Raw genomic sequence first — 13,438 nt, forward strand, 5'->3', positions numbered from 1 at the left:
AGAGCTTTGTCTTATTCTGAGCCTTCTTCAAAAAACTGGCAGCTTTTTGGGTCACTTTGGTAAAAGAGTTGGAGAAGAATGTCCAAATAAGGTATTTGTTGCCTCCAAAATTCAAAGAGACCCAGTAAGCACTGCACATCTCTCTTAGTGGTAAAAATGTCCCAGACCACTGGCCTCCTAGGAATTTCACCAAGGCCCAGCATTTTTGTGAGATCTATTTCCTACCCTCTAGCATACATGTGTCTTACCATGTGTCTAGAGTAGTTGCAACTTCCCGCTTCCAAGTCCAATCAGTATGTGTTACAGACCAATATGATGTCCGGTGGAATGAAGCGGCAAAGCCCCTGTATGCTAGTTTATGACAGAGCTGGTGAATTGATGTAACTCTGAAGTATGTGTTGTTTACTATTAGACCTAGAAAAAGAAAGCATTTGTCGGATCACTTAGCGCATACCAGGTGATAGGGGGTATTTGATTTGCTCTAGCCATGAAACCACATCTGGAATAACAGCTGTAGTTGGAGTTACTACTTGATTAAGTTTATGGTACTAAATTAGCACTGTCTAAGACCCATCTGTTTTCTATAGGGCCACATAGGCAAGTTAAGTGGGAATATGGTAGAAATCACCATCCTGCATCTTCTAGGTCCTTGGCACTAATCATTGCAGTGCCTCCGGGAATGTGGTATTACCTTCAATGTACTTGTTTGGCAGGTAGATGAAGTTCTAATATTTTCTGCTTCTCCTTTCCAACTTTAATAGTCCTCACTGCACAGATTAAGGAACAAATGTGGGCATTCTGCCAGTTGCTGAGTAAAGCTATTCCCATTATGCATTCTAGAACTTGGGAAACAACCACAAAGTGAGTGCAGGGGATGGGCCTGAGCTAAAACTCCATTCTCCTCCTCCATGCCCCCATAAGCCTCTATTCTGACTAGAAGCAGATTGGGTCTTCAAGAGTTATGTCAGTTCACATAACCCTTGAAAAGTGTGATTATTTCTCCTTCCCCAGTGGACACCCTAGTAAACAGTCACAACTCCCTTTAGGAGAGCTAGTAGGAAGATCGACAGTACACATTTTTAGCTATGTAGCAGGATCCTTCCTCAGTCTGCATGATCTCCTCTTCATTCAGAGGACTCAGTGTCTGGGAATTGGTTCAAGTTTGGGAATTTGTTGAGTGGCCCTGGCAGTCATTTGTGGTGATTCAGGGCAGGCTGTTCATTAGAACTATAGCGTTTTCCTATCTGTTTCATTTCTGGGACACCATAATCAATCAGCCACCACCAGAGAGCTCTTCAAGTCAGACTGTTTTGATTACTGTTTACACTCTGTTGCATTATGATAACCGTGCCCATCATGTTGTTGGCTAGTGAGTGCTGACCTGACTCCTGCCACTTCAGGGTCTCATTATCTCCACTGAATTCAGAGAGCTCTTTATGGCAGCAGCTCCCACCAGTCAGTCCTGCAGAGAACAGTCACCACACAGCAGTTCAGAAATGCTGGTGTTCCCCTCACAAGTGCCTTTCCCTTAGGTTTGGTGAACTGAGTATCTTGTAGATCCTCCTGGGGACCACAGTAAGGGAGGGCTAGGTGAAAAGGTCCACTCCAACATTCTGTTCTCTCCAAGCATTTGGGTACCTTCTTCTGTGGTATCCTACGGAAGTTCTGGTATTTCAACTTTGTCTAGTGTAGTCTACCTTTTGGTTCAGATTTTATTCAGCCAACCAAGCAAACTTTCAAAACCCACACCTAGCCTCTTAAGCTGACATTGTATCTGAATCTCTGCTCGGTGAGCCCATATTAGTCAATTTGGCCCAAGGCCATACTGTCTTCCCTTCACCCTGACCCAGGACCCTTAGGATCTATTCCCATACAGATCCTTAGTTTCTACTGATTTCAGTTAACAAAATCATATAGTTCTTTTTGGTGTGTAGTATACCCCTTCATGGACTATACTTTATATCTCACCCCTTGGGGTCTGCTGAGACTTGAATTTGGTTATAGGTCTAGTCCTATCCAATAGAACTTTCTGTAATGATGGAAATATATACTATCTGTGCTGTTTGCATATGGCTGTTGAGCATTTGAAATGTGGCTAGTGCAATTTGGGAACTGAATTTTAAATTCCATTTAATTTTAGTTGAATTTGAATAGTTGCCTGTGTCTAGTGGATACCATATTGAACAGTGCGGGTCTGCAAGCGCTGAGAAGTGGGAGAGATGGACACTTAGGAGGACCAGTGGGCCCCTACAGCTACCTCAGGGTTGACCACTGCTGGTACTTCAGGAAAGGGAAGACCAACCTCCTCACACTGGGATGGAAGGGCCGCTTCTACTGGCAGAGGATACCTGGCACAGGTTAGGGGCCTAGGGGCTGCAGGTTCATCAGCATTTGCCCATATGTCCCGTGCTAAATTTCAGGACTCGCCACCTTCCTAATCAATGCCCCAATTTTAATACTAGAGAACCTGTGAAATTGGGAACTCAGTTTGCCTTGCCATTAAGCCATCTGCAGAATTAGATGTTGGGTTTTTTGGGTTTGTTTGTTTTGGGTTTGTTTTGGGTTTTTTTTGTTGTTGTTGTTTTGAAATCTTGGCCTGAGGCCAAAGGAGATAAAGATTTCTTTTAGGACAGTTACACAAACTTTCAGATCCCTTATGTTAACCTCTAGGCTGGTATTTAAAGCCCTGGGGCTATCATTTTCCCCGTGCACTTAATAGCAAACGACACTTTTATACTTCTGTGTTTTGACCTAATTGATATGAGGCAGAAGATACTTCTTCATGACAAAACCTTGTCATGATTATAGGTCGTTATGTTTCTACAGATGTTAATTTAAGTAGTTGCTTTGCCGTGTACATCATTTACACTGTGGGCTATCAGTATCTCTTTTCATGAAAATGGGATCGTGAATGTCTTTAGATTGAATGAATTTGGAGAATGAACCCCAGATAGCCCAGAATTAATTTAGGTAACCCATCTTACAGTTGTATTCCTGTGGAACTATTTTGGTAGTCTCATCTTGTGTTCACAGAGACTTTTACCATAGGGACTTTTTTGAGTGCCTATATATGAGCCAATTCCTGCCCTGGATCCTTTTCCTAGACATTCTTTACTAGTTGTCCCTGTGTTTTTATTGTGCAGGGTTAGAATAAAAAGTAGAAGTAGATAGCAGTAGCATTTTATAGGAGATCCCTGAAAGCAAGTTTTGACTATTGTTTGTTAAACATTGGAATATGGACAATATAGAAAGGGATGGTGCCATGGATAGGATGGAAATTGATTTCAGAAGTTTCTTTTTAGAATCGTCAGCAAATACTCTATCCTATTTTTTTTTCTTCCAGGAACCAAGATAATATATTTATGTAAACTTTTTTAGTAGTGAACAAAACAGACATCTTTTCCATCTTGAAGCAAAGAAGACAAACATTTAACGATTGATTTTACATGTCATGAATGTTACCAAAGAATGTGTATAGTACTAGAAATGGAAGGTATAATGTTAAGTGAAATAAGACAGAGAAAGACAAATACCACATGATTTCACTCATATATAGAATTTAGGAAACAAAACAAGTAAACAAAGAAAAAAGACAAAACAAAACAAAAACTCAACAACCAAACTCTTAAATACAGAGAACAAACTGGTGGTTTCCAAAAGGGAGGTGGGTGAAAGTGGGGGAAATAGATACAGGGGATTAAGAGCACACTTACCATGATGAGCACTAAGTAATGTATAGAATTGTTGAATCATTATATTGTACACCTGAAACTGATATAGCACTGTATGTTAATTATACTTCAATTGACAAGAAAGAAATTGTATAGTACTGAGTTATATAGGATCTTAGAACATGACATTTTAAAAAAATTTTTTTAATGTTTATTTATTTTTGAGAGAGAGAGAGAGAGTGAGTGTGTGTGTGTGTGTGTGTGTGTGTGTGTGTGTGTGTGAGGAGGGGAGGAGCAGAGAGAGGGAGACACAGAATCCAAAGCATGCTCCAGGCTCTGAGCTGAGCTGTCAGCGCAGAGCCCTATGCGGGGCTCAAACTCATGAACTGTGAGATCATGACCTGAACGGAAATCAAGAGTCAGATGCTTAACCGACTGACTGACTGCCCAGGCGCCCATGCTGTATAATCAATTTTTAAAGGAAGCAGTCAACTCTTAGGTACCTGCTTTATCTATGACAACTCTATGAATGAGGTTTATAGCAACATTTTCCATAACCAGGGTTAGACACTGAGCTCCATGATAATACCCAGCAGGTGACAGTCTGCCTACAGTCTCTGTAGTCTGCTTCAGCTAACAATGGTGGTTGTCAACATGTATTGAAGGAATTGCTACATATATTGTTTTTAGAAAACATTTGACAAGTAAATGAGGAATTCAGAAATGGTTCTGGATTATGATTTTTGAAGGAGAGCTTTGTCTGATTACTTGACATAGCATCCAAACAGTATAAGGAGTTTACAATTTAAAAGCAAATTCAAGTGTTAACCCAGGGATCTTATGCTTGTGGTAAAATCATTTCACTCACTGAAAATACATTGACTTCCACTGTAAAATGTGACAAAGTAGAGGCAAAAATAATGGAACAAAAAACAGTACCATTACTACTTGAATTTAAAATCTTCTTTAAAATATAATTATTCATGAGGTGCCTGGGTGGCTCAGTTGGTTAAGTGTCCGACTTTGGCTCAGGTCATGATCTCACAATTTGTGAGTTCAAGCCCTGAATCGGGCTTTCTGCTGTCAGCACAGAACTTGCTTTGGATCCTGCCTCCCTCTCTGCCCCTCCCCAACTTGTTTTCTCTCTCTCTCTAAAATAAACATTAAAAAAATATCTAAATATATATATATATACATATACATATATATAAATATATATATACATATACATATGTACGAAGCAATCTTGAGAAAAAAGAACTTGGAGGCACAACAATCCCTGATTTCAAACTATATTACAAAGCTGTAGTAATCAAAACAGTATGTTATTGGCATAAAAACAGACATATAGGCCAATGGAACAAAATAGAGAGCCTAGAAGTAAACCCACACTTCTAGGTGTGGGTATATGTTCAGTTAATTTATGATGAAAAAGCCAAGAATATACAAGGGGAAAGGACAGTCTCTTTAATAAATGGTGATGGGAAAACTGAACAGCTACATGCAAAAGAATGAAATTGGACCACTGTCTTTCAACATACACAAAAAGTAACTCAAAATGGATTGAAGACTTGAATGTAAGACCTAAAACCATAAATCTCCTGGAAGAAAACATAGGTGGTGAGGTCCTTGACATAGGTCTTGGCAATGATTTTTTAAATCTGACACCAAAAGCAAAAGCAGCAAAAGTAAAAATGAACAAGTGGGACTACGTCAAACTAAAAAGCTTTTTACAGCAGAGGAAGGAAACAATCAGCAAAGTGAAATGCATTCTATTGAATGGGAGAAAGTACTTACAAGTGATATATCTGATAAGAGGTTAATATCCCAAATATATGAAGAACTCTTATAACTTGGTAGCAAAAAATCTCCACAAACAACACAAATGGACAGGAAATTTAAGTAGGCCTTTTTCCAAAAAAGACATGGATGGCCCACAAGTATGCAAAAGATTCTCAACATCATTAATCAGGGAAATGCAAAGCAAAACCACAATGAGATATCACCTCACACCTGTTAAAATAGCTATTATCAAAAAGACAAGAAATAATAAATGTTGGTGAGGATGTAGAGAAAAAGGAGCCCTGTGCACTGTTAGTGGAAATGTAAATTGGTACAACCACTATGGAAAACAGTACAGAGGTTTCTAAAAAAGTTAAAAAAAGAACTACCGTATGACCTAGCAATTTCAATTCTGGTGTTTATCTGAAGAAAGTCAAAACATTAACTCAGAAAGATGTATGCACCACCCACCATGTTCATAGCAGCATTATTTATAATAGTCAAGATATGGAAACAACCCAAGTGTCCATTGATGGATGAATAAAGAAAACATGGTGTGTATATATGTGCATATACATATATACAATGGAATGCCATAAATGGTTCAGCCATGAAAAAAGAAGGAAATCTTGCCATTTGCAATAACATTCATGGGCCTCGTTATGCTAAGTGAAGTAAGTCAGAGGAAGACAAATGCATATGATCTCACTTATATGTGGAATCTACAACAAAAACCAAAAATCTCATTTAAAAAAAGCTCATAGATACAGAGAACAGATTGGGGTTGCCAAAAGTAGGAGTTTAGAGGGTGGGGGCAGTAAATGGGGTCAAAAGATGCACACTTACACTTAAAAAAATAAATAGGTCAAGGGAATGCAGCATGGTGACTATAGTTAATAATACTATATTGTATATTTGGAAGTTGCTAAGACACTAGATCTTAAAAATTCTCATCATGTTTTTTTGTGAGTATGTATAGTGAAGGATGTTAAGTAGGCTTATTGTGATTATTTCACAGTATACACAAGTATCAAATCATTATGTTGTATACCTGAAATTGTTTTAATGGCATAACATAATGTTATTTGTCAATTATACTTCAATATAAAATATTCATAACTTTGTAAAGTTTATAGTATAAATATTTCACGACAGAACTAAAAGTTTTGAGGTCTTATTAAATAATTAGTCGATAACATTCAATTATTTTCTGAAACTTAGGAAACACCTTTTACTATCATACTAATCTTAGCCCAAAAATCTCTTCACAGTTATGAAGGAAATTGTGTTATTTTAGGAACAGGCCCTAGTGGTGGCTAAATTATTTTCAATAAATGTTTAACCATTAGATTTACTACTGGATCTCCCTGTCATCTAAGGCTGTTTTAATTAGACCCTGGCTTCAACTGGAAGTCTTCCAAAGTAGGGGGGGAAAGGAAAAGGAGGAAGAGGAGGGGGAGGAGTGAGGAAGGAGGAGCTGTCAACCACAGGAGTGAGGTACTGGGAAAGCAGGTCCTAGGGACAAAGGGGAGGGACCCTCTTTGACTGCAGGCAGGATGCGAGCCCAGCATTGATATTCTGTTTTTTCCTTTGAGTGGTGCTCTTTTCAGCCGCCCTGGTGGCAGCTGTTGTGGATGACATAGTGGCTGGCTAGTCGAATAGTAGTAGTAGCTGCTCTTGCCACTGCTGGGTTGGTGTTACTGTTTGCACGGCCTCTAGAGGGCAACTCCTAGCCTTTGTTTGTGTTGAGCCTGTAGGATGTGTTTCATCCTTGGCTGTCTGCAAGAGAGAACTATTTTTTCAAGGTGCTTGTTTAAGGACCTTTAATATCATATTCTGTAGAGTTATAAAACTAGTGTTACGGCTCAAAGCATGATATTCCTGGCTACCTTTTTGGTTCTGTTTGCCATCTAGATCTTCTGACTTGTCTTTGGTTTAGATCGACACTTAGTACTCAGGATTCTTTCCCAGTGTGTTTCAACCCTCTGAAACAAACCCATCACCATACCCTCCTTCTAGCATCTGAAGGACTTGGTATCAGCCAAATGTTTCGACTTTCATTTCCTTTGACTTTCTTTTTCTTGAGGCAAAGGTCATAAGCTTTGGTCTTTGGGCCAAAGTGTGTTTCATCAGATTTATAAAATGAAAGGCTTTTTTTCAATGTGCGAACATTGAAAAATTAGAAATTTTACATCGATACTTGGATTTTTGGCTTTTCTTGGAAAATCAAAAGATGTGGCAACACTGGACCTGAATTGCAATTGCAGCTAGAGCTGAGTAGTGGCTCTGCCTTTTAGACTGGCACGTATTCTGCTCGTTACCAAGTCCCCACCCAGCCTGGCATTTGAGTTTGTAATCCTTGGAGTACTACACTCATTGAAAATGAGTCATAAGAATGGTTTAATAGTTTTTAAGGTAAGTATTCTCTCGAACTCTTAATAATTCTCTCTTAAATAACAGATGTAAAACTTACTCCAAATACAGGATGTAGGTAAATTGTTAGTATTCTTCTGTAATCACTTCTCACAAATAGAAACTTAGTAGTTCCCTTAGTTTGAGCCAAAGAATGCGCATACCACATGCACAAATTAAAGATGAGTAGAAGGTACAAGTCTGTACTCATGGATTTCGGAAAAAGCATGTGTTTGGAAAAAAGTTTGTAAGTTTAAAAAAAATTAAAAGGTAAGGAGCCTGCATTATAGGATCAGTCTTACCTCAGGTAAATTCAATCTGTAAAAAGATTGGAAAATGAGCAGCACAAAACAAGAAGCTATTTTTCCTTGAAATTTTACTTTAGGAAGAAGAAGAAAATTGTAACAAAGCTATTTAAAAATATTATATAACAAGGACTCATGTTCATCCTGGTAACTGAAAGACCTTTAATCATGTTTATCTTAATCTATATTTAAATTTAAAAAACCCTTTTGTTGGGTTATTTTTTATTTAAGTATAATTAACATACAGTGTTATATCAATTTCAGGTGTACAATATGATTCCACAATTCTATACGTTAACACTCATCACAATAAGTATACTCTTAATACCCTTTATCAATTTCACCCACCCTCCCACCCATCTCCTCTCTGGCAACCACTAGTTTATTCTCTTTATTTAAGAGTCTGTTTTTTGGTTTGTCTCTTTTATTATTTGTTCTTTTGTTTGTTTTGTTTCTTAAATTTCACATATGAGTGAAATCATTCCATCCCAGATATGAGTGAAATCATGTGATATTTGTCTTTCTCCATATGACTTATTTCACTTAGCGTTATATGCTCTACGTTGCACCCATGTTGTTGAAAATGACAAGATCTCATTCTTTTTTGTGACTGAGTAGTACTCCATTGTATGTATATATACAACATCTTCTTTACCCATTCATCTGTCACTGGATACTTGGGTTGCTTTCATCCTTTGGCTATTGTGAATAATGCTGCAATAAACCTAGGGGTACATGTATCTTTTTGAATTAGTATTTTTTTTTTTAACATTTATTTATTTTTGAGACAGAGAGAGAGAGAGTATGAACAGGGGAGGGTCAGAGAAACAGGGAGACATAGAATCTGAAACAGGCTCCAGGCTCTGAGCTGTCAGCACAGAGCCCGACGCGGGGCTTGAACCCACGGACCGCGAGATCATGACCTGAGCCGGAGTCGGACGCTTAACCGACTGAGCCACCCAGGCGCCCCAAGTATTTTCATTTTATTCCACTCAGTAGTGGAATTACTGGATCATATGGTAGTTCTATTTTTGAGGAACTTCCATACTGTTTAATCACTCTCATTAAACTTGAATTTGAAGGGTTTTTTTGTTTTGTTTTGTTTTTTGGCAGATGATCAATATTAGGAATAAAGTGAGTCACCTTCTTGGATACTGTACTCATATGCTCAGACCGACCTCCCTCTGTCCCCATGCTAGGAGCCTTTGTCTAAGGATACTCTTACTTTGTTCACATTCCAGATTCTACTCTGAGCCACCACATCTGTATTATCTGCCATCAAGGGCTTTTCTTGGTCTCTTCTTCAAGAAGGAAAGGGAGGAAGAAGAAGTTGAAGACTATATCTAGCTTTTTAAAGCAAAGTTCCAGGGGTGCCTGGGTGGCTCAGTTGGTTAAGCATCTGACTTTGACTCAGGTCATGATCTCACGGTTTGTGAGTTTGAGTCCTCACTGAAGGAGCCCAAGCCCCACTTTAGATGAGCATGAGCCCCAGCTCGGGTGAGCACAAGTCCCATTTTGGGTAAAACACGAGTCCCGCTTTGGGTAAGCCCCGTTTCTCTCTCTCTCTCTCTCTCTCTCTCTCTCTCTCTTACCCCTTGTAGGATTCTCTTTCCCTCTCTCTCTCTGCCTTCTCTCATTTGTGCTCCCCCCTCAAAAAAACAAATACCCCCCCAATTCCATTTAAATATTTTTTAGTATTGCTACAAAATGTAAATATATATGGCACATTGACTTTTAAAATTTTCTTCTGTAAGATTTTCTTATATCTATCATATTATATGTTTATATTGAATTATATGCATATAAATATCTGTTTTTATTTTTAGGGCTCTCCAAAAAATGTGGAATCCTTTGCGTCTATGCTGAGACATTCTCCTCTTACACAGATGGGACCTGCCAAGGATAAACTAGTTATTGGACGCATCTTTCATATTGTGGAGAATGATCTTTATATTGATTTTGGTGGCAAGTTTCATTGTGTGTGTAGAAGACCAGAAGTGGATGGAGAGTAAGTAGAATCATTTCCAAGTTTTTTTTAATACTGTTCATAAAAGTTGAGATACCTCAAAAGTATTTTTGGACTTTAATTGGTGATTTTCTAAAAGACAGAAAATATGCTTTATTTGTCTTCATAATGCTAGTTACGGAAGTTAGGCCAGATTCGTGTCATGTTATGTTAGTCACCTTAGGCTAGATTCATATCTTCTCAAAGCCGTGAGAGCAGTTTTGGGGAAGATCTGAATGTTCGTCTTAGTAATAAACTATCCCCACCATAAAATGAAAACCAACTTTATAGTAATATATGCTGCTCAGGCGATTTTACGTGTAACCTTTTTGCCTCTTCCTCTGTTCCACAGTCTTCTGCTTCTCAGAGAAGCCTCCCTTTCTACTTCTTCGTGCTTCTTTCTCTCCCACTACCAAATTCTGATGCTTTATTATTTTCCTTTCTTATTCTGTATCTACTCTCAGAATTAGAATTTTCCCTATTGTGGAACAGAATTCATTCTGTTTATAGGTAAAGATATTTGTGAGTATAATGCACTGGGGAAACCATTAAGATGACAGATCTAGGAGTAGAGTGTCGAGAGTGAAGGGAGATGTGGAACAAAGGTTCTGAGATTGGAAAATGATAGTAAGCAAAATAGGAATGATTTTTTCCCATCAGTTTTTAATGTGTACATTTTTAAAATTTCAGTATTTCTGGTATCAGGATGCAACTTACAGTTGATGTTATATCAATTGAATTGACAGTGTTCTTTATTCTTAAAGTAATGGTGAGTCTAGTACTCAGTGGCATCTTAGGATGAATTACAGTGATTGAAAAGTTTGTGATGTTCAAGGATGAGTCATATTGTAGAAATGAATAGGAAGAGATTCTACTCTAGATCTAAGAGAGCAATTATGAGAATTGGTTGCCTCTCTCCTGAGAGCTCTGGATACCTAAAGGTCCGGTTAATACAAATTTCCTTAGATCAGTGGCATTTGAGTAAATATTTAATGACTAGTTGTCCAATAAAAAAAAGGCCCCGATTTGCCAATTTCTGTGGTGTAAAACACTCCCACCTTGGTCAATTTTAAGTCACCAGTGTAATGTCACTGAATGCAGAATTGGGAATATTTGTACACAGTCCAGCTCCCACAAGCTGGTGCAGTCTGGAGCCAGCACACCTCTACCTCAGATAATCAGAAGCTAAGCAGTGTCTTGCAAGGTAAGTGCCATGAACCGGGAGATCCTGGAGGAGAAAATGGACTTCTTATGCTACCTGGCATCGAGAGGTAATGGCTCAGGCATAGCCTGTCTTGGTATATCAAATAACATACAAGCTGGTCAAAAAGAGTAAGACCTCAAGAAATTTCTAAGTAGGATAAGTTTGTCCATCCAGATATTAATACTGTGTGTCTGTTGTGTAATGGGTCATCAAAGGGATTAAATCAGATAATGTATGGAAAGATTTAGGACAGTGACTGGTGTATAATAAATAGATGCTACTATTACTGCTGTTCTTGAAATCCTGGTGATTTGGATTTTTGAGAACTGATGGTGACATTCCTCAAGAATTCCTATTGATGAGGATTCGTGCAGGAGGCAAGTGCGAAGATAGGCAGTCCTAAAGTTATCCTTCAAGAGAGGCATCCTGAGCTCTTGGGTGCTGTCAGCAGTAGCTGTGGCAGGTCATTTTTCATTAATAGAACATATATCTGTAATTTAAAAATGAAGTACTGTTTTATTTTATACAAAGAAATTTTCTCATCTCCTCCCTACGATCAGTAAGCTTTTCCTCATGCTGCCATGGGCGCTACCTAGTCGTGGTGGCCATCTTTATTCTTACAAGCCAACCTAGTTTGCAGCTAGAACATCAGGTATTAACTTTATAAAAAATGCATTTTACAGGTAACTCTGTTGGATTATGAATATGTCTCCTGCTCAGGTAGATGTATTATAAGTAGCAAATGCAATGTACACTTTTCCTTATGTTTGTGGATGGAGTTTTGTTTATGATACTTTTTTCATGGGTATTTATGTCTTTGTGGGTATTGTTTTATGTATACTGTCCTTTTTTCATTAACATTTTAAAACATCAGTTTGGTCATTATGTTTTGTTTTTGAGCATAATATTTCAGAATGCATTAGAGACTAGAAGTTCTAATTTGATTCTCAGGCCTTACTGACTAAATCACAGAATTTTAAGTATCAGTATTTGAGACTGCATTTCTCTAATAAGTGCTATAATATGGTTTGAATATTTTATGTACAGTATAGCTTAAAATAGTTAAATACTAGAAATTATTGCAACATTTATTAAATCTTAAATTTTCATCGAAAACTATACACATACACATATCCTATTACAGAAATTACCATACGGTTGAAACCTTCATCTCCACATATGCTCTGCCAGTGAAGCAGTCCATTTAACAAAAGTTTTTTGGAGCGTGAGGGATGGCTCATAATAATTTTGCAAGTAAATTGTCTAGCCTATGGAGCAGTCACCGTATTAGTATTTTTCACGTACTTAGCACAGTTAAATGCCTGCACCTCTGTTTTGTAGTTATCTTTCGACTCCTGCCCCCTTCGGCCTACCCAGGATCCATTCACCAGAAGTTCCCACTTTAACTTCCAAATCAGTCGCAAAATCAATACATTCATGACTGAGGATCATGAAGAAGGGTCAGTCATACCAGTGCAGGAGGAGTTGATTAATTTGTTTGTTCATTCATTTGTTCAGCAAATATTTATTGGACCTCTTCAGCTTGGCAGTTACTGTTCTACCTGGGAAGGGCTGGTAAACCAGAGCTCCTAGCTGCCCTCATGAAGTTGGGCGACTTCTACTGGAGGATAAGGGGAATAGATAGTAAACAAGTATATAAATCAATTTTAAAAATTGGTAATTACATGAGTAAAAAGGGATAATATGGTGAAAAAATGTCTGGCGAGTAGAAGATAACAGTAGTTAGAAAAGGGGCTTTGACCTCTATTCTTCTATTGCTTAAAGTCTGAAATACCCTCTGAGGACTTTTTTTTTTTTTTCTTTTGATGATAAACAAATGTCAAGGCTTAAGTTCTATTCCTCTCTGGTCCTACAGACTGATAATATTATTTCCAACAGTGTGCTAAAAGGAGGAGTTCACTTTAGCCAAGATGTGATCTGAATAGTTTGGTTACTCTTGTTCCACATCCTCATAGCTATGCAGGTAAAAACTGCAGCTCCATATTTACATACGTTGTTTTGGGGGGAGAAACTTTGTATCTTAGAAAATTCCTTATTG

The 13,438-nt window shown here is 38.0% G+C and overlaps 1 protein-coding gene across 1 annotated transcript in view; it reads left to right on the forward strand.

Moving 5' to 3' along the window:
- Positions 1-13,438, forward strand: part of MRPS28 (mitochondrial ribosomal protein S28) — a 106,358-nt gene that overhangs the window by 11,640 nt on the left and 81,280 nt on the right. The window contains exon 2 of the mRNA XM_049633620.1: positions 9,997-10,178. Within this exon, the coding sequence (XP_049489577.1) occupies positions 9,997-10,178 (182 nt within the window). The remainder of the gene's footprint in view (positions 1-9,996; positions 10,179-13,438) is intronic.

The sequence above is a fragment of the Panthera uncia genome, chromosome F2, assembly GCF_023721935.1.
Source record: "Panthera uncia isolate 11264 chromosome F2, Puncia_PCG_1.0, whole genome shotgun sequence".
Taxonomy (NCBI): Eukaryota; Metazoa; Chordata; class Mammalia; order Carnivora; family Felidae; genus Panthera; species Panthera uncia.